At 44.2% G+C, this 25,561-nt stretch overlaps 1 protein-coding gene across 3 annotated transcripts in view; it reads left to right on the forward strand.

Moving 5' to 3' along the window:
- LOC104305774 (PH and SEC7 domain-containing protein 3) overlaps nucleotides 1–25,561 on the forward strand; it is a 116,075-nt gene that overhangs the window by 82,966 nt on the left and 7,548 nt on the right. For all 3 annotated transcript variants that reach the window (XM_054179039.1, XM_054179038.1, XM_054179037.1), the window contains 5 exons: nucleotides 8,397–8,590; nucleotides 11,001–11,071; nucleotides 18,924–19,081; nucleotides 19,905–20,049; nucleotides 24,431–24,574. In XM_054179039.1, coding sequence (XP_054035014.1) covers nucleotides 8,397–8,590; nucleotides 11,001–11,071; nucleotides 18,924–19,081; nucleotides 19,905–20,049; nucleotides 24,431–24,574 — 712 coding nt within the window. The remainder of the gene's footprint in view (nucleotides 1–8,396; nucleotides 8,591–11,000; nucleotides 11,072–18,923; nucleotides 19,082–19,904; nucleotides 20,050–24,430; nucleotides 24,575–25,561) is intronic.

The raw sequence follows: 25,561 nt of genomic DNA on the forward strand, positions 1-25,561 counted from the left end.
CCTGAGACTGTGTCCTCTTGTTCTGGTACTGGCTGCCTGGGAGAAGAGACCAACATCCATCTGTCTACAACCTCCCTTCAGGTAGTTGTAGAGAGTAATAAGGTCACCCCTGAGTCTCCTCTTCTCCAGGCTAAGCAACCCCAGCTCCCTCAGCCTCTCCTCATAGGGCTTATGTTCCAAACCCCTCACCAACTGTGTTGTCCTTCTCTGGACTCGTTCCAGCAAGTCAACATCCTTCCTAAACTGAGGGGCCCAGAACTGGACACAGTACTCGAGGGGTGGCCTAACCAGTGCAGTGTACAGGTGCAGAATGACCTCCCTGCTCCTGCTGGCCACACTGTTCCTGATGCAGGCCAGGATGCCATTGGCCCTCCTGGCTGCCTGGGCACACTGCAGGCTCATGCTCAGCCTACCATTGACCAGCACCCCCAGGTCCCTCTCTGCCTGGCTGTTCTCCAGCCACTCTGACCCCAGCCTGTAGCTCTGCATGGGGTTGTTGTAGCCAATGTACAGAACCCGGCACTTGGATGTGTTAAATCTCATGCCGTTGGACTCTGCCCATCTGTCCAGCCTGTTGAGGTCCCTCTGCAGAGCCTCTTTATCCTCCAGCAGATCAACTCCTGCCCCCAGCTTGGTGTCGTCAGCAAATTTACTGATGATGGACTCGATGCCCTCATCCAGATCATCAATAAAGATGTTAAAGAGGATGGGGCCCAGCACTGATCCTTGGGGCACACCACTAGTGACTGGCTGCCAGCTGGATGTGGCACCATTCACCACCAATCTCTGGGCTTGGCCCTCCAGCCAGTTCCTGGAGGTTGGATTACCCAACCTCTTAATATCCCTGTAGTTCCATTGTCTATAATATTATGGCTCTCTTTCTCCCACCACTCCCCCCGCCCTTTGGATTTTGTGCTAATTATCATCATCTTTAAGCTGAAGAATTAAAAATTTTCTGATTTCAAAGGCTCCAGAGCTAAGTGTTTTGTTTGCATGATGTCAGTAGGGAAATGTGATAGTGAACATTATTGTTCTGTGTTGTTTGAGGTATTATGTCTAGTTCAGGTGACAGGAATAAAAATCATCATCTTAAAATAGGTTCTAGGATGAACATAGGAAATCCCAAAGTGCTGCTTACAAGATTGCAAGAGCCAAATGGCTGCATTTGAGCCTGCTGTATCCTGAAAGCTTCCTCTCTGCAAGACAGTGTAGTTATGAGGAGAATCACTTGTATTGTTATTTTTTTTCTAGTTGATGAGACAGCTTTCTTGCCAGAGAAGTTTAAACATGGACATGGCATATTATTTATTGTTTTTCTGTACTGCACGGAAAAATCATCTCCTTCCAGCCAAACCAAGATAGGTCTTTTCAGGAGTGATGGTGGGAAAGAGCTGCTGCCAAATCCTTTCTGTTTCCTGTGGGAAACTCTGACATTGAGATCAAGATGGTTATAAAGATATGCTGAAGCTCTCCTTTGTCAAGGTCAAATCAAGAAATCTCCCCTGTTATGATTAACTTTTTGTCTCCCAAGTTCTAGGGTGTTTTAGAGAGGGGTCAAGTGGTAATCACCCGGCTCTCTTTTCTTCTGTCCTCTCTTTAGGAAAGATGCCCAATCTTCTCTCCACTGGTTTCTTAAGTCAGTTTCCTAATACAGATGCTATCAGTTCCACAGATTCATATAATTAGATACTACAAATTTGATATTTTTGTTAATGCCATCTTTAAATGGATAAACCTAGCCCTTTGTTATGTCATGCATGTTTTGCATTTGAATAAATGCAGACTTTCAAAAATTAAAGGCCCTACCCTGTCTTTCCAGCTTAGTGATTTCAAAGTTTTCCAAAGCAGAGCTTCCAGTCAGACCAGAGTGTACAGAAATGATTTTGTTACTGAGAGACCCAGATGGTGGTTTTCTCCCGGGAGGCAAAAAAGAGATTTTCTTCAATAGAGCCTTTTTGGGGTGTGGAAAAAAAAATACATTTCTTCACCTAAATGCATTTTTACATGTGTCTCAAATTTGTGTGTTTAGGAATGAAAGGCAAACTCTTTCTAGTCGTTGATGATCATGCATTTGAGAAGGAAAGTATTGCTGTTTGAATGCTGTGTCTTCAAGTCATAGAGCAATCAGATCGTGGCCTTGGTGTGCTGGCTTTTATGGGCAAACAGTGCCCTGGTTACTGCTCTGTCTGCAGATCCTCTTCAAAAGAGGCAAGCTAAGAAATGTGGAACTGAAGCTCCTTGTTTTGTGAAAATTTGCAAATGTCACATGCCATAAACAAAGCCTTGGAGAAACTCTACCGGTGATAGCCTTCCCTGCACAAAAGTCACTAGTAGGTCCTACTTTCCATTGACAGAGAGCTCTCAGCCATCAGACCCTTTCACTCATCAGGGAGGGGTCACCAGAGGAATCACTTCCAGAGCCAAGAATGATCTCCTTTTGCTGATCCAAAATCTTTTAAGACTTCTGCAAACCTAAGAGGACCCTCAAGATAATGTTTTGCAACTGAAAGGTGTGTTGGAACCTACATGGGATTTTTTTCTTCAAAGGTGAAAGAATTGTTCTCTTTCTTGTACCAAATGGAAAGGAGAGGCACTGAACCAGTCTCTGACAAGGACCTGAGTTCTCCCTGGTCACACTAGATCCATGACTCTGACCATAGCTTCACAGCAGCATCATTCATTGACTCTTATCACTGGAGGCCTTTATTCTGGGGAATGTTACAGAACTTGAATCATCTGTGAGAACTAGTTGATAAGCAGTTTAGCCCTTCACAGGCTGGGATTTCAAAGATTCATTTTCCAGGTGTATTTATCCAAAACTGGCTTTTCTACAGCTGTTCCTTCTTGCAGCCATACCCTGAAGGCTGGGAAGGAGTGAGCTCAAATTTTTACATCCTTGATAAATCCTATCCAGCACCTGTCTAATCAATCAGCTTTGGAGAATACGTAAACTAAGGCCAATCACACTCACAGAATCATAGAGTGGTTTGGATTGGAAGGGACCTTTAAAAGTTATGTAGTTCAACCCCCCTACAGTGAACAGGAACATCTTTAACTAGATCAGGTTGCTTGGAGACCTACCTAACCTGACCGTGAATGTTTCAAGGGATGGGCATCTAGCACCTCTCTGGGCAACCTGAGCTGTTTTGCTACTTTGAAGGTCATCCCAATCATCCTACTTTCTTCCTATGCATTATCACTGAAGCAATGTGGAGTATTCGAAGAAGTAAGTCTGAGATGCCCTGGTTTTATTTCCACTGGTGTTTCATATTCAGAGAGAGATGGAAGTTTCTTTTAGTTCTATTTTCTCAGCTATTCATCCACTACTTATTCCCTGTAATGAGTCCCCATTGTTCTCTGATTCTCTTCATTGCCTCTTAGAGACTGGCTTGTGCATCTTGACCTGATGGATCTCATCAGAACACTCAGGTCTCACAAGTGCCTGAGGCATCTGAGTTTCAAGGATGTCCCATTTTCAATTATAGATTAGAGGATGAGTTAAAGGTTTGTTCAGTGCTGCCAGCAGTCATGACAGCAGATGCCATTTTGTCTTTGCCCCATCTGCATTTGTCTGTTTAAGACTTCCCTCTTAATAGCTGGCTATCCCAGAGATGCTGAATTTGACAGAGCTTCCCCCAGCACTAGGTTGTTCAGAATGCCCACAATTGCTCATCACCACACCTGTGGCTGCTTGGATGAGAGCACTGCTACATTCCCATAGGGCAGCTGATCAGTATAAAGTAATTCACTCCCAGAACTCCAAAGAAGATAGTTTATTCAGAAAAAATGCTAAGCCATTTACAATAGTAGGTAATTGCTGACAAGAACTCCACTATGTCCTTGGCTGAGATCCCAAAATTCACAGGGCACTTCTGTAGGACAAAACTGGCCTGAGCGCTGGATTTGGTACCACAGACTTCTGTTGAATTTGTTCGTGGAATGGACACATATCTAAGAAACAAGTGCCCCACAGTGCTCCAGACTTCCCAGCAGCTAGTAAGTGCGGAGGACATGGGAAGGGTAGAGACAATGAAAATAGTCAGAAATACTTAAGCTTTTTCAGTTGAGAGAGGGCTTCAGCCAAAGCATGCATGAAGAAATCCTAATTTCTTTGACCAACAGAAGTTTTTTGCAGATGTCTCTCTTCTGGAGTGGGAAAATACATATGAGTAGCCTGAAAAATGTAAGGACTGCTCTCCCCTTCAGGAATGAAGTCTTCAAGTAAAAGCTTTATTTGTCTTAATTAGTAGGCTTTGTAAGACAACACCATGAAGGTATGGTGCACCACCTTGGCTATATGTCTACAACTAATTCAAATGTCTCGCACCTTTGTTTGACTCTCAGGCCAAATGTCGATGCATCCATATCACTGAAAAGTCTCAACCTTCAGAAGGAGATGCTTGCTTCTATACTGCTTGTTGGGATGGTCCTTGACTGTACAGATTCCTAAGTGAGGTCTGGAAATTGTTTGGGAGTGAGCTGGGATGATACCATGCCAAGCACAAAGTAATATGATGTGACAAAAGTCAAATGCCTGGGAACATTCCTTGGCACTGCTGAGTTCATTAATACAGCCTCTATGTCTCTGGATTTGGTTTCACTGTTGTCAAACCAATCTATTATCCCTGTATCTCCTCAAACTGAGTTATTCATCAGAAGATGATTTCATCAGAGATCAAGATAACACAGATTGTCAGTTCTTAGAGGACATTTCTTGGGATGATTGTCCCATAAGCAGACATGGTGGTAGTGTGCCCAAAAGGAGCTCTTGGACTTATACATGCCTTGCTCATCCTTAGAATCATAGAATGGTCCAGAATGGAAGGGACCTCCAAAGGTCATCTAGTCTGACCTCTTCTCAGTCAAGAGGGACATCCCCAACCAGCCCAGGCTACCTAGCGCCTTGTCAAGCCTTATCTTGAATATCTCCAGAGAAGAGGCCTCAACCACCTCCCTGGCCAACCTGTTGCAGTGTTCCACCACCCTCATAGTGAAGAACTTCTTCCTGATAGTCAATCTAAATCTACCCTTCTCTAGTTGGATGCCATTACTCCTCATCCTGTCCCCTTCAGGTACTGGAAGGCTGCTATTAGGTCTCCCCAGAGCCTCATCTTCTCCAGGCTGAACAACCCCAGCTCTCTCAGCCTGTTGTCATAGCAGAAATGCTCCAATCCACCGATCATTCTCGTGGCCCTCCTCTGGAACCTTTCTATCAAGCCCATGTCCTTCCTATATTGAGGGCTCCAGACCTGTACACACTAGTCCAGGTGAGGTCTCACCATAGCAGATTAAAGTGGCAGAATCACCTCTCTGGATCTGCTGGCAATGCATCTTTTGAATGCATCCCAGGAGGTGATTTGCCTTCGGGGCTGCAAGCACACACTGCCTGCTCATGTCCAGCTTCTCATCCAACAGTAGCCCCAAGTCCTTTTCCACAGGGCTGCTTCCTAACACCTCATCCCCCAGTCTGTGTCAATAGTGAGGACTATTCCGGCCTAGGTGCAGGACCCTGCACTTGCTCTTGTTGAAACTCATGAGGTGCACCTGGGCCCACCTCTCCAGCTTGTCCAGGTCCCTGTGGATAACATCCTGTCCCTCTGGTGTATTGACAGCACCACACAGCTTGGTGTCATCTGCAAACTTGCTGATGGTGCACTCGATCTCACTGTCTGTGTCATAAATAAAAATGTGAAACAGCACAGGTCCCAGTAGAGACCCCCGAGGGACACCACTTGTCACTGGTCTCTGGACTTCAAGCCATTGAGCACCACGCTCTGGATGCAACCATCCAGCCAATTCCTTATCCACTGAACAGTTCACCCATCAAATACTTCTCTCTCCAACTTGGCAAGCAGGATGTTGTGGGGAACTATGTCAAAGGCCCTGCAGAATTCCAGATAGATCACATGCAGAGGATGTGCTCCCTTACCTACTGACATAGTCACTTTGTCATAGAAAGCCAATAGGTTAGTTAGGCAGGACCTGCCTCTAGTAAACCCATGCTGGCTGTCTTGAATCATCTCCCTGTGCACCATGTGCCTTAGCACGGCATCTGTTCGATGATCTTCTGAGGCACGGAGATGAGGCTGACGTGACGTTAGTTTCCAGGGTCCTCTTTTCTACCCTCCCTGGGCAACTTGTTCCAGTGTCTTACCACCCTTACTGTCAAGAACTTCTTTCTAATCTCCAGTCTAGACTTGCCCTCTTCTACCTTCAATCCATTCCTTCTCATCTTATTCTTACAAGCTCTTCTAAAAAGTCCCTTCCTGGCTTTCCTGTAGGCACCACGGTAATGCCTCCCTAGAGCCTCCTGTTCTCCTGTTCTCCAGGCTAAACAGCCCAAACTCTTGCATCCTGTCCCTGTTGGGGAGGTGCTTCAGACCTCTGATCATCTTCGTGGCTGTCCTTGGACCTGCTTTACCAGTTCAATGCCCTTCATGTGCTGGGGGCACCAGAACCGGACCGAGTAGTCCAGATGGGATCTCATGAGAGCAGAGTACAGTGGGAGAATTGCTTCTCTTGTCCTGCTGGTGACACTTCTTCTGATGCAGGGTTGACCTTCTGGGCTGCAATCATACATTGCCAGCTTGTGTTGACATTTTCATCAACTGATGCCCTCATGTCCTTCTCAAGACTGCTCTTGAGCTGCTCCTCACCAAGCTTATATTTGTGCTTTGGATTGCCCCAACCCAGACGTAGCACCTTCAGCTTTGCCTTGTTGAACTTTGTAAGTTTGGCTTGGGCCCACCTCTCAAGCCAGTCCAAGGCCCTATGGATGGCATCCCTTCCCTCCAGTGTGTCAACCAGACCACACAGCTTGGTGTCATAGAATAGAATAGAATAGAATAGAATAGAATAGAATAGAATAGAATAGAATAGAATTAACCAGGTTGGAAAAGACCTTCAATATCATCAAGTCCAACCTATCATCCAACCAACCAAATCATGGCACCAAGCACCCCATCAAGTCTCTTCCTAAACACCTCCAGTGATGGTGACTCCACCACCTCCCTGGGCAGCCCATTCCAATGGGCAATAATTCTTTCCATGAAGAATTTATTCCTAACATCCAGCCTAAACCTCCCCTGGTGGAACTTGAGACTGTGTCCTCTTGTTCTGTTGCTGGTTGCCTGGCAGAAGAAACTAACCCCCACCTGGCTACAACCTCCCTTCAGGTAGTTGTAGACAGCAAGAAGGTGTCCCCGCAGCCTCTTCTCCAGGCTAAGCAACCCCAGCTCCCTCAGTCTCTCCTCACAGGGCTTGTGTTCCAAACCCCTCCCCAGCTTTGTTGCCCTTCTCTGGACATGTTCGAGCAACTCAACATCCTTCCTAAACTGAGGGGCCCAGAACTGGACACAGTACTCAAGGTGTGGCCTAACCAGTGCTGAGTACAGGGGCAGAAGAACTTCCCTGCAAACTTGTATGGGGTGCACTCATTTCCACACTGAAGTGGTCATGACTTCTATTTAGCCAGGTGCTGGTCTTAGGAGAAGTGTTGCTACCATGACTTTGCATTGATAGTCTTCATCCTTCATGATACTCCTTTCCCAGCCACCAGGAGGGGAGTGTGTGGGGAACAGGCCTGTTCTGTAATCTGACATGAAATTTGGATTCTCCATTTACAGTATCCACCCCAATTCAGTGGTCTGTTTTTCTCTGGAGACAATTGTAGTACTCATACGATGTACAGCCACTGTTTTTTTCTAGGTTGCCTGGTCCTTTTTCCTTTTGGCTGTGACAAGCAAAAAGGCATTTATTAGGCAATGCTTGTGACTTGCTGAAATGGGTTGCATTGTTGTCCCCAAGAGCTGTGTTGAGTACATTGCCCTAATAAGTAACATTTTGAGTAGCATTTTGTTTCTGAAATACAGATAACGTAATTCACCTAGTATAGGTTTTATTTTCAAATTACTACTTTTATGCTAGTCTGCAGAGGAAAATAAAGAAAAGAAGGTAGAGTCTGTGTTTCATAAGCTAAGGGGTAAGCCACAATGATCTATAGTAATCTAATTCTTTTAATCTACACGTGAACAGTTGAAGAAGTTGGAGGTTTTTCAGGGGAGCCCAGCAAACAACCTTTCCCCATTTTAGCAAATTAGTGGAATTAAAAATAGGTGAAGTTGGAGGACACATAACACCCTTGAAATCCTACCCTTTGAAACTGCAGTAGGGAAACCTAGGCTTCAGAAAAATCTGGCTCTATATTCTGGGCTGAGGTAGGTGAGCTGAAGCTTTGCTATATCCCAGCTAAGTTTTGGTGTACATTTAGATTTCATTCCAAACAGTTCCCTCTATAAAGAGAGAGGTAAAGTTTTGACAGGGATTGTGCAAGAATTACTGAACTGAAACTTTGCTCATCAGTCCCTCCTTTGTGCTTGTTTTCATTGCTTTCTAAGGGATGAAGAAGAAAAAAAAAAGTCTCATTCAGATGGTACAGATGAAAAGGATAATGGGAGCCAGACAAAGGCTGTCAGTCGAATTGGCAACTCGAATAACCCATTCCTGGACATCCCTCATGATCCCAATGCTGTTGTGTATAAAACTGGGTTTCTGGCTCGGAAAATCCACGCAGATATGGATGGAAAGAAAAGTGAGTATATTTCACTCTTAATGCCTTGTTTTCTTTTTGTCTCTTCATAATGTCACTCTCAATGAGTCCATATATTTCTCAAGGCAAGGAGTGCTGCTTCATTAGCGTGAACAGCAGCAATAACAAACAACATAGCAATTGGTTTATCAAACTCTCACAGTTTCGCCAGGATTTACAATGTTCAGTCCCATTTCCAGCAGCTCTAATACATGACCATAATAGGTAATGTGATACAGTAAAGCAGTGTGAATCATTTGTGTTGAAAGAAAATTAATCTTATGGTTTATAGAAGAGAAAACAATTTCAAGTGAATTACAGTAGCTGTTCCATGGTAGTTTGATAATTCTCCTTTTCCTTACATGACCCAGATTGTTTCAAATCTCCCCACCCCTCTGGGTCTTTCTTTAAAGAAAGGCTGTTCCTTCTCTCTACTTGGAAGATGATGTAACCATTCCAGACTTTCCCAGCCTTAGGTCATGTACACAATGAAGTTCAGCAGGTTTCAGTAACAGCCAGAAAGCCAGATAACAGCCTTTCTGCTGTGGTTCTTGCTTGAATTATCCTATTCCTTCTTATCCTATTTCTTGTGCACCTACTTTGTGGTGCACTAATTACTGAAGGTCTTTGATTCACCTGTGTGTGTTTTGTTGCAGGAATGTCTTCATTTGTTTGTTTTCTATTGATCTTAGAAACAACAGAGGCTACCCAAAGAATCACTGTTTTCCCTAATCATTGTTGATGATCATCTGCTCATGTTTCAGACTGTTAGGCTGAATCCTGAAGGCAAAGTCTGACTTTGCGATGGGTTTTGAATAACTGCAACTTGCTCCTGGCTGGGCTAAGCTCCTTGGTGTTAGCATGTTTTGCTGGTATATTTTAGGAGGTCCAATTGGAGGTCAGTGTTTTCAGGCTGGAGGCTGACAGCTAGGCAACTAAATCCAGAGAAGTCAGAATCAAACTGACCTCATTATTTATGATGACTGGATGCTCTGAATGGATTCCTCTTTATTAAACTTGCGTTTGTTTAACCTTAATAAGTAACTGTATCTGGTCACCTTTATTAAATTATTTCTTTAATAATCAACATTGCTCATTATTCAGCCCACTGGATGCTGGCATTTTAGAGATAATAATTTTATGAGTAATATAATTAAGGTCAGGTTTTCAGAAGTTCCTGTGTAGCGTGGAGGTCTGTCTCTCACTGTCATGCAGGTCTTGGAAAAAAGTTACATTTTGACTCTTCAGTTGCAAATAAAAGAAACTAATTTTTTGAAAGTTATTTAGACCCTTTCATATTTCATTTCCTTCTTGAGTTATTGCAGGGATTGTGCAGTATTGTTAATGACATGGTGTGCTAACATGTTGTATATATTTTCTCAGGAAAAGAGTACTAAGCACTAAGGCAAAGGCACTTAGTCTAGAGGAGAAGGATGTAACAGGGACCAGTGGCTAGAACCTGAACTGAACTATTAGAAATAAGGCATATCATGTGAGATGAGAATGGTTAACCTCTAGAGCAAGGGTCTAATCACTTCTTCACCATAACTTGCTGTCTTCAGATCAGAATGGGATGTCGTTCTGAGACATTTCTGAGTTACCAGTTTGTCTATAGAGGCAAGTGGATGTTGGTCTGTGGTGCATGCTTTGTGGAGATTGAGCTTAGATACACTATGACCAGAGGGCTTGTGCCTTCTATTCTTTATTGCAGCTGAGTTTCAAACTGGAACCTTCACGTGGAATCCCCTTTATTTTCCTTTAATTTTTCCTTTGGTTTTCCTTTTTTTTACCTCCACTGCTTGTTTCTAGGAATGTGTTGTCTCTGTTACATTTCAACTGACTTTGGGGTTCTTGAGAGGTTATTTTTTAATTTTCCTTAGAATTTTGGTTGCCTCTCCTTTCTCTTCTTTGACTTCCTCTGTGGCTGCAGGAAGAGAGGAAGGGACCAAGAAGCCATCTGGACATTCAGTGCCAACTTGTAGTGGCAAGGGGGAAGGATGCTTTTGACATGCACTGCTTTCTGAGCAGCATCCTGTTGGCCTAGAGCAGTGCCTGCCAGCCTTCTGTGGCATGGAGAAAGGGTATTTCTGTCTGAAAACTGCCATGGTGCAGGGCTCAGACCTAGCTGTGTAGGGGCAATGTCTGTCTACCTGCAAGATCACAAAACCAGGGTTTCTCTGGCCTGTATTATGCATTGCTGCTGTGCACTTCTGATGCAGTCCAGGGCTGTCATCAGGTTGTTTTACTGCTCTTGCACACAGCAGGTATTGTGCAGGCGCTGTACTAAGTTGCATTGTCCTTTGAAAAGGAGAGTCCAAAGGAGGTTTAATACAGGAGTAATGTAGCTCTTCTGTTTCCTAGACAAAGTGTAAAAATGGATCTGAGTTAAATGGGTTTTCATTTTTCTTTGCAGCTCCCCGGGGAAAGCGAGGTTGGAAAACCTTTTATGCTGTGCTGAAGGGAACGGTCCTGTACTTGCAGAAGGTAGGGGAAATCACTGTCTTTAGGAAACTGATTAAAGAGGGATAAAACAGCAGGCATGCTTTCTACTATAACTGCCTGCTTTCTTTCCAATACACAGAGTAGCTACTTTATCTGTCTCCCCACCTTGTTTACACACATTCAGACATGAGTCCTTTATTGACACCCTCTCCCTTTTCACATGTGCAAGTTCAGGTCTATTGTCCCCATCCACGTGTGTACCCCATCAATTCCAGTTTATGCTGTTACTGCCACTCACGGCTGAAAAAATAGCCAGTCTGATCAGCAAAGACCTCCCTCTCTTGCACACATTCCTCTAGGCTGCTTTAACATTGCTTTTCATATGTATGACTTCCCCTCTTGTAAAGCTGTCCTCCTTTCCTGTCTTTTCATAGTATACTTTTCTGCAATGCTTGCAGGAGGAGCAGCAGAACAATGGAATGGCAGCTTGGTCTTGGTAGAAATCTGCAGCTTCTGCTCCACAGCAGAACTGAAGGATAAAAGGATACTTTTTTTCCCCCCAAAGCAAGAAGAGACACTGGTTTCTAACAAACTTTGCTGCCTCAGAAAAAGAAATCTAAAAAAAAAAACCTCAACTGAAACCCTTCATGTCCTTTGGCACAAGCTTCAATATATTACAGTACAGTTTTAACTATACTCTTAGAATGTGAAATGCAGCATATGAGTGAGAGCTGTCAAAATCAAATAAACAGTAGCAGCTAAGTAGATTTTTTAAGGCTTTTTGATACCCATTGTAGGTGAAATATTCATTAAATAGGTGATGTTTGACTGCCCTGTATTGTAGAAGTGTGCTCCTTTGAAAAGTCTTTTTACATTTCCATTGTGTATTGCAACTATAAAGAGAACAAGTTAAAATGTATGCTGCTATTTCCTCCTCCCCTGCTGAAGCTTTCTGAAGGTGGTTGTTTCATCAGAGCCAGCCTGCATAGTCTTTGGGAAGAAAAAGAGTGGTTTGGATCAAATTTATATAGCATGAAGTATACAAGCTGAATACTCCGGGTGTAGTACCTTTCTGAGAGGGCTGTAATCCTGAAAGAGACAAAACAGTCTGTGGTCAGGGTAGAAGATTTGGGCTGAAAGTTGGATGTGGCATGCTCAAAGCCAGTGCAAGATATCAAGTCTGCTGAGCTGCAGCTGAGCCTTCCTTCTGGTCCATTTGCTGGCAGCAGGTTGAGTTTTTTCTGAGGTGGCCTATATGGCAGTTTTGTACTTGCCCTTTCCTGGGTGGAGTCACTTGCACTGATTTCTGAAAAGGTCACCTGAAAATATTGTGTGTTCCACTAAGAAATAAGAAGGCTTTTTGTCCATAACACATTAATTAGTTTCTTCTTAGTTCCTCAAAGGGGTATTAATAAACTTTTAAGGGTGAGAAATGGAGATGCTGTATATTTTAGAGTCTTAAGTAAGTATTTTATGAGAATCAATGCCATACTGGTTTAAAACACGTTCAGTTTAACAAAATGTAGAGATGCTGATGTAGCATGCAAATTTTCTACAGAATGGTGCTTTCCCCAGTCTTGCCCTCCAACCACTAGAGAGTAATTTTACATCTGACTGAGTCTTTCCAGAATGAAATGTGTTGCTTGCATTCTTGATCTTATTTGTTTGTTATTTGTCTGTCTTTCACTTGTCATAGCACTTGAATTCAGTGACTACAGGCTGGTGACTCCGCAAAGCAGCACTCTCCCATTTGGTCATGAAGACACTTGCAGCTGCAGCCATTTTACTGTAGCACAATGACAAGCAAGACTTCTTTCTTTAGTACCTTAAAAGGTTGATTCCTGATGGGAATTGACTCTGTTCCAAGTGTGATGGGACAGCTGTGAGCCTCCCCAGGGTGCCTTCAGCCCCTGCTCAGCCCCAATACCGCCTGTGGCAGCTGTGAAGCATTCTCTAATTTCTCTCCAGCTCCAGAAGGTCCAGCAGGGGCTTGCATCAGCCCTGCCTGTTAGGCATGTGGTATAGCAGAAATTTTAAGATACTATATTACAATAAAAGTGGCTGAGCTGTTGTTTACTTTTGCAATATACCAGGAGACTGAAGTTACGCTAATTTCAGAAAGTACAGGAGCATTTTGGAACATCTTGTTGTCTTTGTAACAGTGTATGCCTCTGGCAATAGTCATTGTCAAAGGATTTCATTGTGTTTGAGTGCTGTAAGGCAGGGTATGTTCACATATGCACACACATACATATTTTCTTCCTTTCTCTAATTATCTGTACATTCTCTTTTTGTCTGTGAAGGTAACATCTGTGGTGATTGTCTCATTGCACTGAGTGATATTCAAGCATGAGAGGGAGAAACCTCACTGTTAGTGCTGTATACACACGATCACATGTACAAACCCTTGCCCTATTGCTTTCTGGTTTTATCTGCAACTCAGCTGTTCTCTCAAGACACTACTGTAATATAAATATTGATTGTTTGTAGAAACTGTAATTCCTCCAGTGGGCAGCGTGATTCCAGTTCTATTGTCATTCTGGGTGCATACCAGTGTGGTTCTTGTTTTGCTGTCAAAGTCCATGCATGAGAGTGGTTTGCAAATGGTGGTCACTTGAGATTTGCTGGGGAGTTTATCTGGGCAGTCTTGTCTCTGTGCCCACATTTTTATTTTATTTATTTTCAATTAGAAATATTCCAGTGCTAATTCCTGTGCTGCATATTGCTTTATTTTAAAATGAGTGATTAAAGAGAATGATTTCTGAATCGGTGAGTAAAGAGGCTGCCAGAGGGGCTCAGTGGAAGTGTTCACAATTAGTCAACTAAACATGCTGCGCAGTAATATATAAAATGAGAGGTTTGACGTGTTTGGGATGTTGGCCTTGCCTTGGCATCCTCAGGCCGAGGTTAATTTCCTGCCCTCTGTTCATAGCAAGAGGAAATTGCAAAGCAGGATCTTGACAGAATGTCTGTTTGCTAGACTGACATGGGATGTGATGTGCATACGGAGAAGAGGTTTATAAGGAGAGGACATTAAGTCTGACCTCACTTCCTTGCTAGAATTTGCTTCTGGGCAAGCAGTGCAGGACATGGACCTTGGTGTTTTTTCAGACCTTTCTGTGCAGTATGTAAGTTTTTGTTCTTTGAAGTGGCACTTCAGAATCTTAAATGCTTTCAGGTATTTTTGTATAAAAAATAGAATAGAATAGAATAGAATAGACCAGGTTGGAAAAGACCTTCGACATTGTCAAGTCCAACCTATCACCCAAACCATCTTATCAATTAAATCATGGCACCAAGCACCTCATCCAGTCTCCTCTTAAACACCTCCAGTGATGGTGACTCCACCACCTCCTTGGGCAGCACATTCAAAAGGCCAATCACTCTTTCTGTGAAGAACTTCTTCCTCACATCCAGCCTAAACCCCCGCCTGGCTACAACCTCCCTTCAGAGAGCTGTAGAGAGCAGTGAGGTCTCCCCTCAGCCTCCTCTTCTCCAGACTAAGCAACCCCAGCTTCCTCAGCCTCTCCTCATAGGGCTTGTGCTGCAAACCCCTCATCAGCTTTGTTGCCCTTCCCTGGACGCATTCCAGCAACTCAACATCTTTCCTAAACTGAGGGGCCTAGAACTGGACACAGGATTCAAGGTGTGGTGTAACCAACGCTCAGTACAGGGGCAGAATGACTTCCCTGATCCTGCTGGCCACACTATTCCTGATCCAGGCCAGGAAGCCATTGGCCTTCTTCGCCACCTGGGCACACTGCTGGTTCATGTTCAGCCTACTATCAACCAGTACTTCCAGGTCCCTTTCTGCCTGGCTGCTCTCCAGCCATTCTGACCCCAGCCTGTAGCACTGCATGGGGTTGTTGTGGCCAGTGTGTAGAACCCTGCACTCAGATGTGTTAAATCTCATGCCCTTGGACTCTGCCCATCTGTCCAGCCTGTCAAGGTCCCTCTGCAGAGCTCTTCTATCCTGTAACAGATCAAATCCTGCCCCCAGCTTGGTGTCATCTGCAAATTTTCTGACGATGGACTCAGTAGCCTCATCCAGATCATCAATAATGATATTGAACAGGATGGGGCCCAGCTCTGATCCCTGGGGGACACCACTAGTGACTGGCTGCCAGCTAGATGTGGCACCATTCACCACCACTCCAGCCAGATCCTAATCCACCACAGAGTGCTGCTGTCCAAGCCATGGGCTGACAGTTTGGCCAGGAGTTTGCTGTGGGGGACAGTGTCAAAGGCCTTGCTGAAGTCCAGGTAGACTACATCCACAGCCTGCCCCACATCCACCAGGTGGTCCCCTGGTCATAGAAGGAGATCAGGTTGGTGAGGCAGGACCTGCCCTTCCTAAATCCATGCTGGCTGGGCCTGATCCCTTGGCCATCCTGGAAGTGCTGAGTGGTTGCACTCAAGATGATCTCTGTTCCATAATCTTGCCTGGCACTGAGATCAGGCTGACAGGTCTCTAATTCCCTGGTTCCTCCTTCTGGCCCTTCTTGTGGATGGGCATCACGTTGGCCAGCTTTCAGTCATCTGGGACCTCTCCAGTGAGCCAGGACTGTTGAAAGCTCATCTGCCAGCTCTCTCAGCACCCTAGGATGGATCCCATCTGGTTCCATGGACTTGTGGGCATCCAAGTGGCTAAGGAGGTCTCTAACTTCTTCCTCCTGGATCACAGGGGAACTATACTGCTCTCTGACTCCATCTGCCAGCTCAGGATGCTAGTTGTCTTAAAGACAACCTGTCCTGCTATTAAAAATTGAGGAAGAGAAGGTGTTAAGTACCTCTGCCTTTTCTTCATCTTTTGTTACAATATTCCCCTCTGTGTACTAAGGAGTGGAGGTTGTCCTTGCCCCTCCTTTTAGCATTCATATATTCATAGAAGGATTTTTTGTTGTCCTTCACAGCAGAGGCCAGCCTAAGCTCTAAATGGGCTTTTGGCTCTCTAATTTTTTTCCTACATGACCTAGCAACATCCTTAAATATCTCATGAGTTACCTCACCTTCCTTCCAAAGATGATACACCCTCTTTTTTCCCCTTATTTCGTTCAGAAGTTCATTGCCCATCCAGGCTGGATGTCTACCCCGGCAGCTCATCTTCTGGCACATTGGCACAGCCTGTTCCTGCGCCTTCAAGAGTTCTTTCTTGAAGCAGGTCCAGCCCTCCTGGACCCCTTTGTTTTTAAGAGCTGTTTCCCAAGGTGCCTTCTGAGTTAGTTCCTTGAGTAACCTGAAGTCCATAGCTTTCCTCAAATAACTTTCCTCAAATGTATTTTCTCTATTAAAATGTAACAAAAGGAGAGAAATGTCAGAATGATGTCGATGTTTGGTGACAAGACTTTCTGAAATAGAGCTTTACAGCAGTCACATGCAGCTGAGCATAGGTACCCACCCATGGTACACTGACTGATAAAAAACACCTATGCCATTCTCTGATCTTGCAAAACCAGATTCAGAAATATGCCGACTCTCTGTCAACAGAATATGGGAAAGTCATTCTCCAGGAGCCTGAGAAAGATGAATTTGGCATGTTGTTGCGCTGTGCAGCACTCCCATCAGCCTCCCGTCGATAGACTCACAGTTCCTCCTCATACATTCCTTGCCACCGCTTTAGTCTAACTTTAGTGAGCTGCCTTCTATTTCAGCACAACCTCCACACTGGCATCAGCACATCGGAGCACATGCTGTTCTTGATGGCATAGGAGATACGGATGTTCCTGTTCCCCTAGCATTCTCTGACAGTTGAAGAGAGATTGAGGCCTTGGAGGAATTTTGACAGCAAATTCACATCCTTCCAGCTTTCTCTGAGGCTGACCAACTACATGGAGATATTTCCAGCATGCTGATCAGTGCCTTTGAAGAAGCTGGCAGAGCCCCAGCTGTCAAGGTAGATTGCAGCCAACTGATCTGATGGGATTAGCAAGGATTACCATGAACATTCTGAGTCACTCAGAGGGGGTTATCAGCCTGAACTGCTTCTTAGACTGTCCAAATGCGGAGTTCTTCTGGAACACCAGAGCAGGTTATGGACATTGGATACATCTTACAGAGGAAGCTGGGAGTCAACAGATGAGGCAATAGTTGACACTGTCTCTAGGCAGTAACTTGAGAAATGCCAGAATATCATGTATCTGAGGCCTAAGTTCATTTCCTGGCTTTAAAGTTTTTCCAGTCTCCCTGGACAGCTTTTATACCTCTTAAGGATGAGGTTTGACCTTCAAGATGGGGCTGGACCAGATGGTGGAAAGCTTCCTTCAGTTCTTTTCCTTTGGCTAGGGCCTTTCCCAAATCTCCCTTGAAGAAAGTTTTGGCAGTAACCAAAGTGGGAGTCAAATGTCCATCAAGATATGGGGACCCCTCCAAAGCTTTCTGGTATTCAGACCTTGAAAAACCTTTATGTCGCTCGACATTGAGGTTGAAACCTAGCCTTTGTTGATCTGTGCAGCAGTGCTCTGCTTTTCTGCTAGGCCTGCCAGATCTGTAGTGGGTTGTACCCTTGGCCAGCCCCAAGTGGATGCAATGTTGTGACAATGTTGCTGGTCAGCTGCATCTCTTTGGGTGAAGTGTTGGGGCAGCAGCAAGTTCTGGGCCTGCACTAACTGGACCTTTGTGAGAAAGAATGAAACAACAGAGAGGAGCGGAGTGTTTTGTCCTCCTTTCTGAGAGGTGATCATTACAACTGGTGATTCCCCATCTGTTGAAACTCTTCCTAGAGAGCCCTGACCAAACCCAGCCTGGCTGAGAGCACAGATGCCTTCAGCAGTATAGCTGCCTCTGGCTGCAACCAGGTCTATGTGCTGCCATACAAGCCCTGTGAACCACTAAAACCAGCTCTTCTCCAGGGTGGATGCCTCTACATGTGTTTAAGCTAGTGCTGTCCCTGCACATGCTCTGTATTCTTCACTGTGTTGTCTACTAAACCCTATCTCACAACTCTTTGTGCAAGGGGAGGGATCAGTACTTATCACCCCTGCAGGGAATTATTTGTCTTGTTTTGCATCTGTCACACCCCCTTCCTTGGTGGATGTTCAGATGAGACTGATTTCTGTGATGTCCTGAGGTGCCAAAATGGATTCAATTGCAGCCTGCGTTGCTCTCTACTTCAGAAACTTTACATAAGCAGAATTGCTGGCAATTGACTTTTCCTGGCTTTCCCTAGCCATTTATAGTCAGATGGGTTTTCAACTGAACTTGTGGCTACACCATGATTGTGCCCTCATCCAGCTTCTGTCACTCAGGAGATCAAAAACTGCTCACAGAATTATGCTTGCAACACAGAGTTTGCCTCCCTCCTTATGTAGTTTTGATGTTGGGAGTGATACTGTTGTTGTGTCAGAAACCTGGACAGTACTTGTGTTTGCCATTTGCAGACCCTGAGCAGAAAGTCTGCTCTATTGTCCTGAGCAGAGGCTGCTGTATTTGCTTTGTGGAGACTGATAAGCGGGCTTCTACACTATGTGAAAGTCTGCCTAGGAGCACATACAAAGGCAGCTGAGAAAAATAAAAAATGAGCAGTGAAGGCTGATAACCTGGGCAGGAAGCAACATCTGAGTAATGGAGGAGAGGAGCTGGCCATGAAGGATTCCTGAAAAGGAGACTAATAGCCCACAGCTGTTATGACAGTCAGCTACTCCATTTACCCTTCCTTCTGTCAAGCAGGTAGTGGAGCTTCTTCTCTCCTTTTCAAATAGAAGAAAAAAGAGAAAGGAAGTGAAAGAAAAACATGTTAAAGGTAGTGAAAACTACAAGTGCTCAAATCAGATCGCATTCAGTTCATATATCTTAATACTACTCATGACTGTGGAACAAGATTTTTCCCTAGGTTGAGGGGAAAGGGAGTAGAACATGGAGAAATAAGATGCCATTTTACTCCTGTTAACTTCTGCAGGATGAATATAAGCCAGAAAAGGCTTTGTCGGAGGAAGATCTGAAGAACGCAGTTAGTGTGCATCATGCACTGGCATCCAAGGCAACAGACTATGAGAAGAAACCCAATGTCCTCAAGCTTAAAACAGCAGATTGGAGGGTCCTGCTTTTCCAAGCCCAGTAAGTTCTCCTGACAGTCATTGAGAAAAGAAAGCAGTGCTGAAGGAGGGGTAGATTTATGCTTGGACAGGTTAAAGCAGATGTTTAAGAGGTTCAGTCTGTTTATTTGATCATAAATACGATTAACCAGTGATTTGATAATAGGGCACAAGTGGTTTATGAGAAAGAAACCCCAGATTTTAAGAGGCTGTTTATCTGAGAAAGGCCTAACAAGATGCAGCAGCTGGAAGCTGCAGGAAATTCAATTTGGAAACAAGGCACAAAGTTTTAACAATGAGGGTGATTAATCATTTAAGCAAATGACCAAAGGCAGTCTTCTGATGTCATCAGGTCCTATCTGGATGTCTTTCTAGAAAGTATGCTTTGGTCTGAAACAAAGTCACTATTTAATACAAGAATAATTTCATTAAGTTCTACAGGCTGTGATATCGAGATAGAACAGATTGCCCGCCTTTTACTTCTGACATTAAAAACTTTGCATCAGTCTTGTGCCTGAGCCCTTTTCAATGAAATCTGTGTGAAACCTCCTAGAGATCTTTTGATGTCCAGCACAGTTGAGATCTTAGGACATGTGATTGAATTGTGGCATTGATTGCCTCTTTCACCTATGTCATTTGAATTGGATTAGGAAATTGTGGATGCTAAGGTGAGTCACAGACCTAATCATGAGGTACTCTGTGACTGAGATATCTGAAATTATGTGAGCAAACTCGTAAGACTTGTCCAGTTCGGGTTGTTCCTCCTTTTAAAAAACCATTGAAGGAGTTGGGAAGAGGTAGAGTAGGGTAAGTCAAGAGGTGCTCAGTATGTATTTCTTCCCCAGGAGCCAAGAAGAAATGCAGACTTGGATCAACAAGATTAACTGTGTGGCTGCTGTCTTCTCTGCACCACCTTTTCCAGCAGCTATTGGCTCTCAGAAGAAGTTCAGTCGCCCACTTCTGCCAGCCACCACAACAAAGCTATCTCAGGTGAGCTGTTTTTTTATAGAGAGAGTAGATGATGGTGACTTCTCAGGCTGGCTGGAGGCTGCACAGTGGACCTTGGCATTGTTTTGTGGTTGTCTCCACTAGCATTCCTAGGAGAAGAAGGCTTGCACAGTTCATTTCCTGATGAAAATTTTGAAGCGAGGGGAGAGAAGTAGCAGGCCTGAGTATTACTTTTTTTCATATTTGTGAAGAAAAGGAGCAATTACCACTGTTCCCAGTACCAGATACAGAATTTTCATCCTGTGGTTGTGGTTCTGCAATAGACATTTCAGATACTAAGTGATTTTTTTAAATTTATTTTTTTTATTTTGGGTGTTTATTGCCATTTCAGAAGAAGTGGACACACTCTTGGTCTTTGGCTTACTGGGGTGATAAAAGGTGAAAGATCATGTGTCAGACAAACATCAGTTATATTTCTCCCACAACATTTTTCCAGACTCCAGCCCTTATCAGCTCTAGGATTTCCTGTTTAATGTATATTTATAAACTGTCTCTTACATGAAGGTCTTTGGTCTCCCCTTGTGATCACATAAGCTTTTTGGCTTCCATAGCATCCTGTGGCAGGGAGATTTCATGGCTCTACTACTTCTTGCACAAAACCCCATCCACTTCTGCTTGTTTCAGACTCCCTCGCTCTGATGCTTGCTCCACGTGCTTTGGGATCTCTAATGCATTCCTGCAATTCCTTCTGCACTTGCAGAAACATAACTCATCAAGTTGACAGAGTGGCAGAGGTGATAGATTCCAATCCTAGGTGCACAGTTTACAAGTAACCTCCTGTAGCTTTTAAAGTCATTTGCCCATGCTGGATTACTTCTTAAATGCATTTTTTTGCCATTTTCATAGCTTAGTAACACTGCTTAGGGACCACTAACTCATAACCTGCATTTATCAAAGGGCAGGGGGCTTTTTATAATGGCCCTACTTTTTTTCCTCTCCATGGCCTTTCTTCTTACAATATGCTGACCAACTTTCCATTCTGGGTTAAAGTTTAAAATTGATTAATATTGACTTGTCTCATTTTGCTCACACATACCTTTTAAAATATACTATATGAGACTTCAATAACTTACCTCAAATGACCAAAAAAAGCCTCTTTTTTACTCATCATTCTGTGTGATTGCTCTTTCAACATGTTGTTTCCTAGTCTCATTGTTTCCATTTAACCTGGAAAGAAAATAAAACAGAACACAGCCCTATGGTTTGCATGTCAAAGAAGGGGAGACACAAAAAGTGGGGTAAGATAAGCTGTTTTTATTAAAGGCAGAAGAATGTTAAGTGTTCAAAGCAGATAAATTCAGAGGCAAGCAGAAACATGTCTGCTTTTATCTGTCAGTATGGAAAAGCTGCCAGCAGGCTGCTTCTCATTTGGCTGACAAAAAATATGAATTGTGAAATCCCTGTGGTTGCTATTGAGGATTTTGTGAGCTGAATCGTGATGGACTTCTTCAAAAGGCCTGTTCCTGGTCAGGCAGAAGTTGGAATGCAGGTAGAAACTAACATGGGGAAGGGAAGAGAGATGGGACCTGGTCGATCATGCAAGATCATTGCACCAAGTTTGCTTTCAAAACCAGATCAGGGTCTGATCTTGGTTAGTCCAACTGAAGAGATACGATGTGACAAAGTTATGTATATAAAGGAACAGCTAGTCTAGAAAAGATCATACTAGGGTTGTGGGTTTTTTTCCCCTTTTTTCCCCAAGAATGTGCATATACATCCAAATGACCACTACTCTGGAAATCACAGAATCACAGAATGGTCTGCGTTGAAAGGGACTTCCAAAGTTCACCTAGTCCAACCCCCTCTGCATTAAGCAGGAACATCCTCCACTAGATCAGATTGTCCAGAGCCCTGTCCACCCTCATGTTGAATACCTCCAGGGATGGGGCCCCAGTCACTTCTCCAGTGTTCCACTACCCTCACGGTGAAGAACCTGTTTGTAACATACAATCTAAATCTGCTCTTATCTAGTTTAAAGACATTGCCCCTTGTCCTATACCTCCAGGCCTTTCTAAACAGCCTCTCTCCATCCTTCTTGTAGGGCCCCTTCAGGTACTGAAGGCTGCTATTAGATCACCCTGGAGCCTCTTCTTTTCCAGGCTGAATGACCCCAGCCTCATCAGCCTGTTCTTGTAGCAGTGGTGCTCCCCTGATCATTTTCATGGCCCTCCTCTGGACCCTTTCCATCAGGTCCATGTCCTTCCTATATTGAGGGCTCCAGACCTCCAGACAGTACTCCAGGTGAGGTCTCACCAGAGCAGGGCAAAGTGGCAGAATCACCTCTCTGGATCTGCTGGCAACACATCTTTTGATGCAGCCCAGGATGTGATTTGCCTTCGGGGCTGCAAGCACACAGTGCCTGCTCATGTCCAGCTTCTCATCCATCAGTACCCCCAAATCCTTTTCCACAGGGCTGCTTTCTAACACCTCATCCCCCAATCTGTGTCGATAGTGAGGATTGTTCCAGCCTAGGTGCAGGACCCTGCACTTGCTCTTGTTGAAACTCATGAGGTTCACCTGGGTTCACCTCTCCAGCTTGTCCAGGTCCCTCTGGATGACATCCTGTCCCTCTGGTGTATTGACAGCACCACACAGCTTGGTGTCATCTGCAAACTTGCTGATGGTGCACTCAGTCTCACTGTCTATGTCATAAATAAAAATGTGAAACAGCACAGGTCCCAGTAGAGACCCCCGAGGGACACCACTTGTCACTGGTCTCTGGACTTCAAGCCATTGAGCACCACGCTCTGGATGCAACCATCCAGCCAATTCCTTATCCACTGAACAGTTCACCCATCAAATACGTCTCTCTCCAACTTGGCAAGCAGGATGTTATGGGGAACTGTGTCAAAGGCCCTGCAGAAGGCCTTTGACTTATGTCAAATTAATAGGTGCTCAAAGATCCCGTGTCATCAGGCTGTAGGTGGACATCAGGATGTCACTGAGACCAAGGACTCAGCACAATGTAATAGAGAGAAAGCAGATAGATCCAAGGTAGTTACTAACAGCAACAAGAATTTGTGGCAGCCAATAGTGAGCAGTTTGAATCCTACCATGTACAGGTGGAGGCAAATTATCCCATGTTTCTGTCTTCAGTTCTTTTGAAAGAGTTGAAACACAAGATTAGCTGGAGCTTAGCTATCATCCTCTGTAGAAGTTTTCCCCTCTCTGCAATTTTCTGCAGCTCCAGCTCAGTGAGCTGAGCGGCTCAGTCCGTGTTGGGACTCTCACTGCAGTGCAGGCATGTCTGAGCTAGGCATGAAGCTGCAAGCTGCGCAGCCACACCACAGAGGGACAGCTACTGGCAGCTGTTTCCTCCTCTGAGGATAAGTACCTGTGTGGGAGCTGAGCTGGGTGGTACCCGGTGTTATGACTCTAGCTAAGTCACTGAGAGCTGAATGACCTTGTCTGTATTTTCAACTTAGTTAATTCAAACATAATTTCAGAGACAAGTCTAGAAATGGCCAGAAGGCCATGCTGCAGGAGCTGGAAACCTTCAGAGCTGAGATAAGGTTAGTTGACAGATGGACTGAAGGAAGTGTGTGGGCCTAGGATTATGATAAAGGAAATTGCCTGGGAAGGGGGAGTAGCATCTCCTCAATTTCTCCAACTGCACAGTGGGATAAAAGCTGGTAGCAGCTTAGCAAAATTACATTACCTTTTGGAGACTGGACAGCCCTTCGTTTTCTGGATGCATTGTATTGTTCTGAACAAATGGAAACCACAGACCAGAGTAGTGCAGAAATGGAAGGAAGGGCTCTGTCTCCATGTTCTTTCTGTCCTGGAAAGAGAGTACAAAGACTGGTGGCAGGTTCTTCAGCTGTCTTATTCTGCCCTTGGTCTGACTGCACACAACAACAGCCTGAATTAATTTGCCAAAAAATGTACTAGAGCAGAAGTGTCATGTTGTCAGTAGTACTCTGCAGCAAGCTGCTTCTGTTGCTCTCAGCAAGGTGAGGAATGACAGGTTCTCTATCCTTCCCAATGGCATCTGGTAGCTGCTGTCTTTTTCTGCAAAGTTGGCCACTTTGCCTGGGTGTCTTTGAGAAGGCTGTTGGGGACAGAGCTCTGGGATAACTGATCATATCTATGTAATTAAAATTAGTTAAGGGAAAGAAGAAGAAAAATAAAGAAAGAGCAAGAGAGAGAAAAAGGTGGGGGGGGGGGGGGAAGAGAGAAGAATAAAGCAAAAAAGTAAGAAAGAGAAAAAAAAAGAAATGAAAGAAGGGAAAAAAAGAAAATAAAGATAGAAAGAAAGAAAAGGAAAGAAAAAGAAAAAGCTACTTAGTATTATTTTACAGGGAACTCTCTGCTATCCTTTGCTTATTTATTCTTCACTTAAGTGCCTAATGTCTTTTTGAAGGATGAACAGCTGAAGTCCCATGAAGCTAAGCTGAAGCAGATCTCCACTGAGCTTGCTGAACATCGCTCCTATCCTCCTGACAAGAAGCTCAAGGGCAAGGAAGTAGATGATTACAAGCTGAAGGACCACTATCTGGAGTTTGAGGTATCTATGGAAAATATTACTTTTACCCTATGCATGCAGATGGGGCAGCTGGCCTTATACTTGGGGTACAGTCCTGAGGTTCTGTTTATTCAGCTTACGCTTCACCAAGGAGTATATTCTTGTTAGACAGATATGTCACATCAATCCCAGAAGATGTGGTGCTTCTTCCTGGTAAGACCTTTCTGTGACCTTAGCCATGCATTTAGCTCCTCATCAATGGAGAATAAAAGTGTAACCCTCTATCCTTTCCTAGTATATCTATTTGATATACTTCAGGCAGGACCTATCTACTGTTGTAAGACTATGTGTTGCTATGTTTGGAACCTGTCTTTATGGAATGGTTGACTGCATTTTGTAGTAATGCCAATCATGATAAGTGTCTTCCATTGGTATGCTCTTAAGGAATTGTTCATCTAAAATTGTCATAGGTGTGCCTCATCAAAGACAGTTTTATTGTGTACCAGTGAATTGGATATTAGGATGAGCAGGGAAAGGGATTAAGTGGTGCAATTGAGGCATCTGCGTTAGGAAATTGTTCTGCATATCTGACAGCAGCTTTTGTCTATCATGCTGTATGCCACATTGTAGGTCTGTGTGGCAGAGAGTTGGTAACCAGCAGATAACTGGTATTTTGCATGGCTGCACCTTTGAGCTTTCCCCCCCACCCCGGAACTGTGATGCAATGTTGATTGGGATCTGAAAGGATCCTATTCTAGATAGGCACTGCCTGGCAAGGAAAGTCCATAATCTGAAGAAAAGAAAGAGCAGGTAAGACAAAAGTCAGAGATACCACCAGGGGAGATGCTGGAGGCAACACAAGCCTCCAGAACTAAGCTTCTTGCCATGTCTTAAATGTTTCTTTTGGAGGATCTCTTTTTACTCCTGAGCTTGACTGGTTGTGTCCTTTTGCTTCTGTATAAGGTTGCAACCGCACTTTTGGGTTTGACTTTGCTGTAACTCTGAGCTTCATGTTATGCATAGACATTT

This window comes from Dryobates pubescens, chromosome Z (assembly GCF_014839835.1).
Source record: "Dryobates pubescens isolate bDryPub1 chromosome Z, bDryPub1.pri, whole genome shotgun sequence".
Classification (NCBI taxonomy): domain Eukaryota; kingdom Metazoa; phylum Chordata; class Aves; order Piciformes; family Picidae; genus Dryobates; species Dryobates pubescens.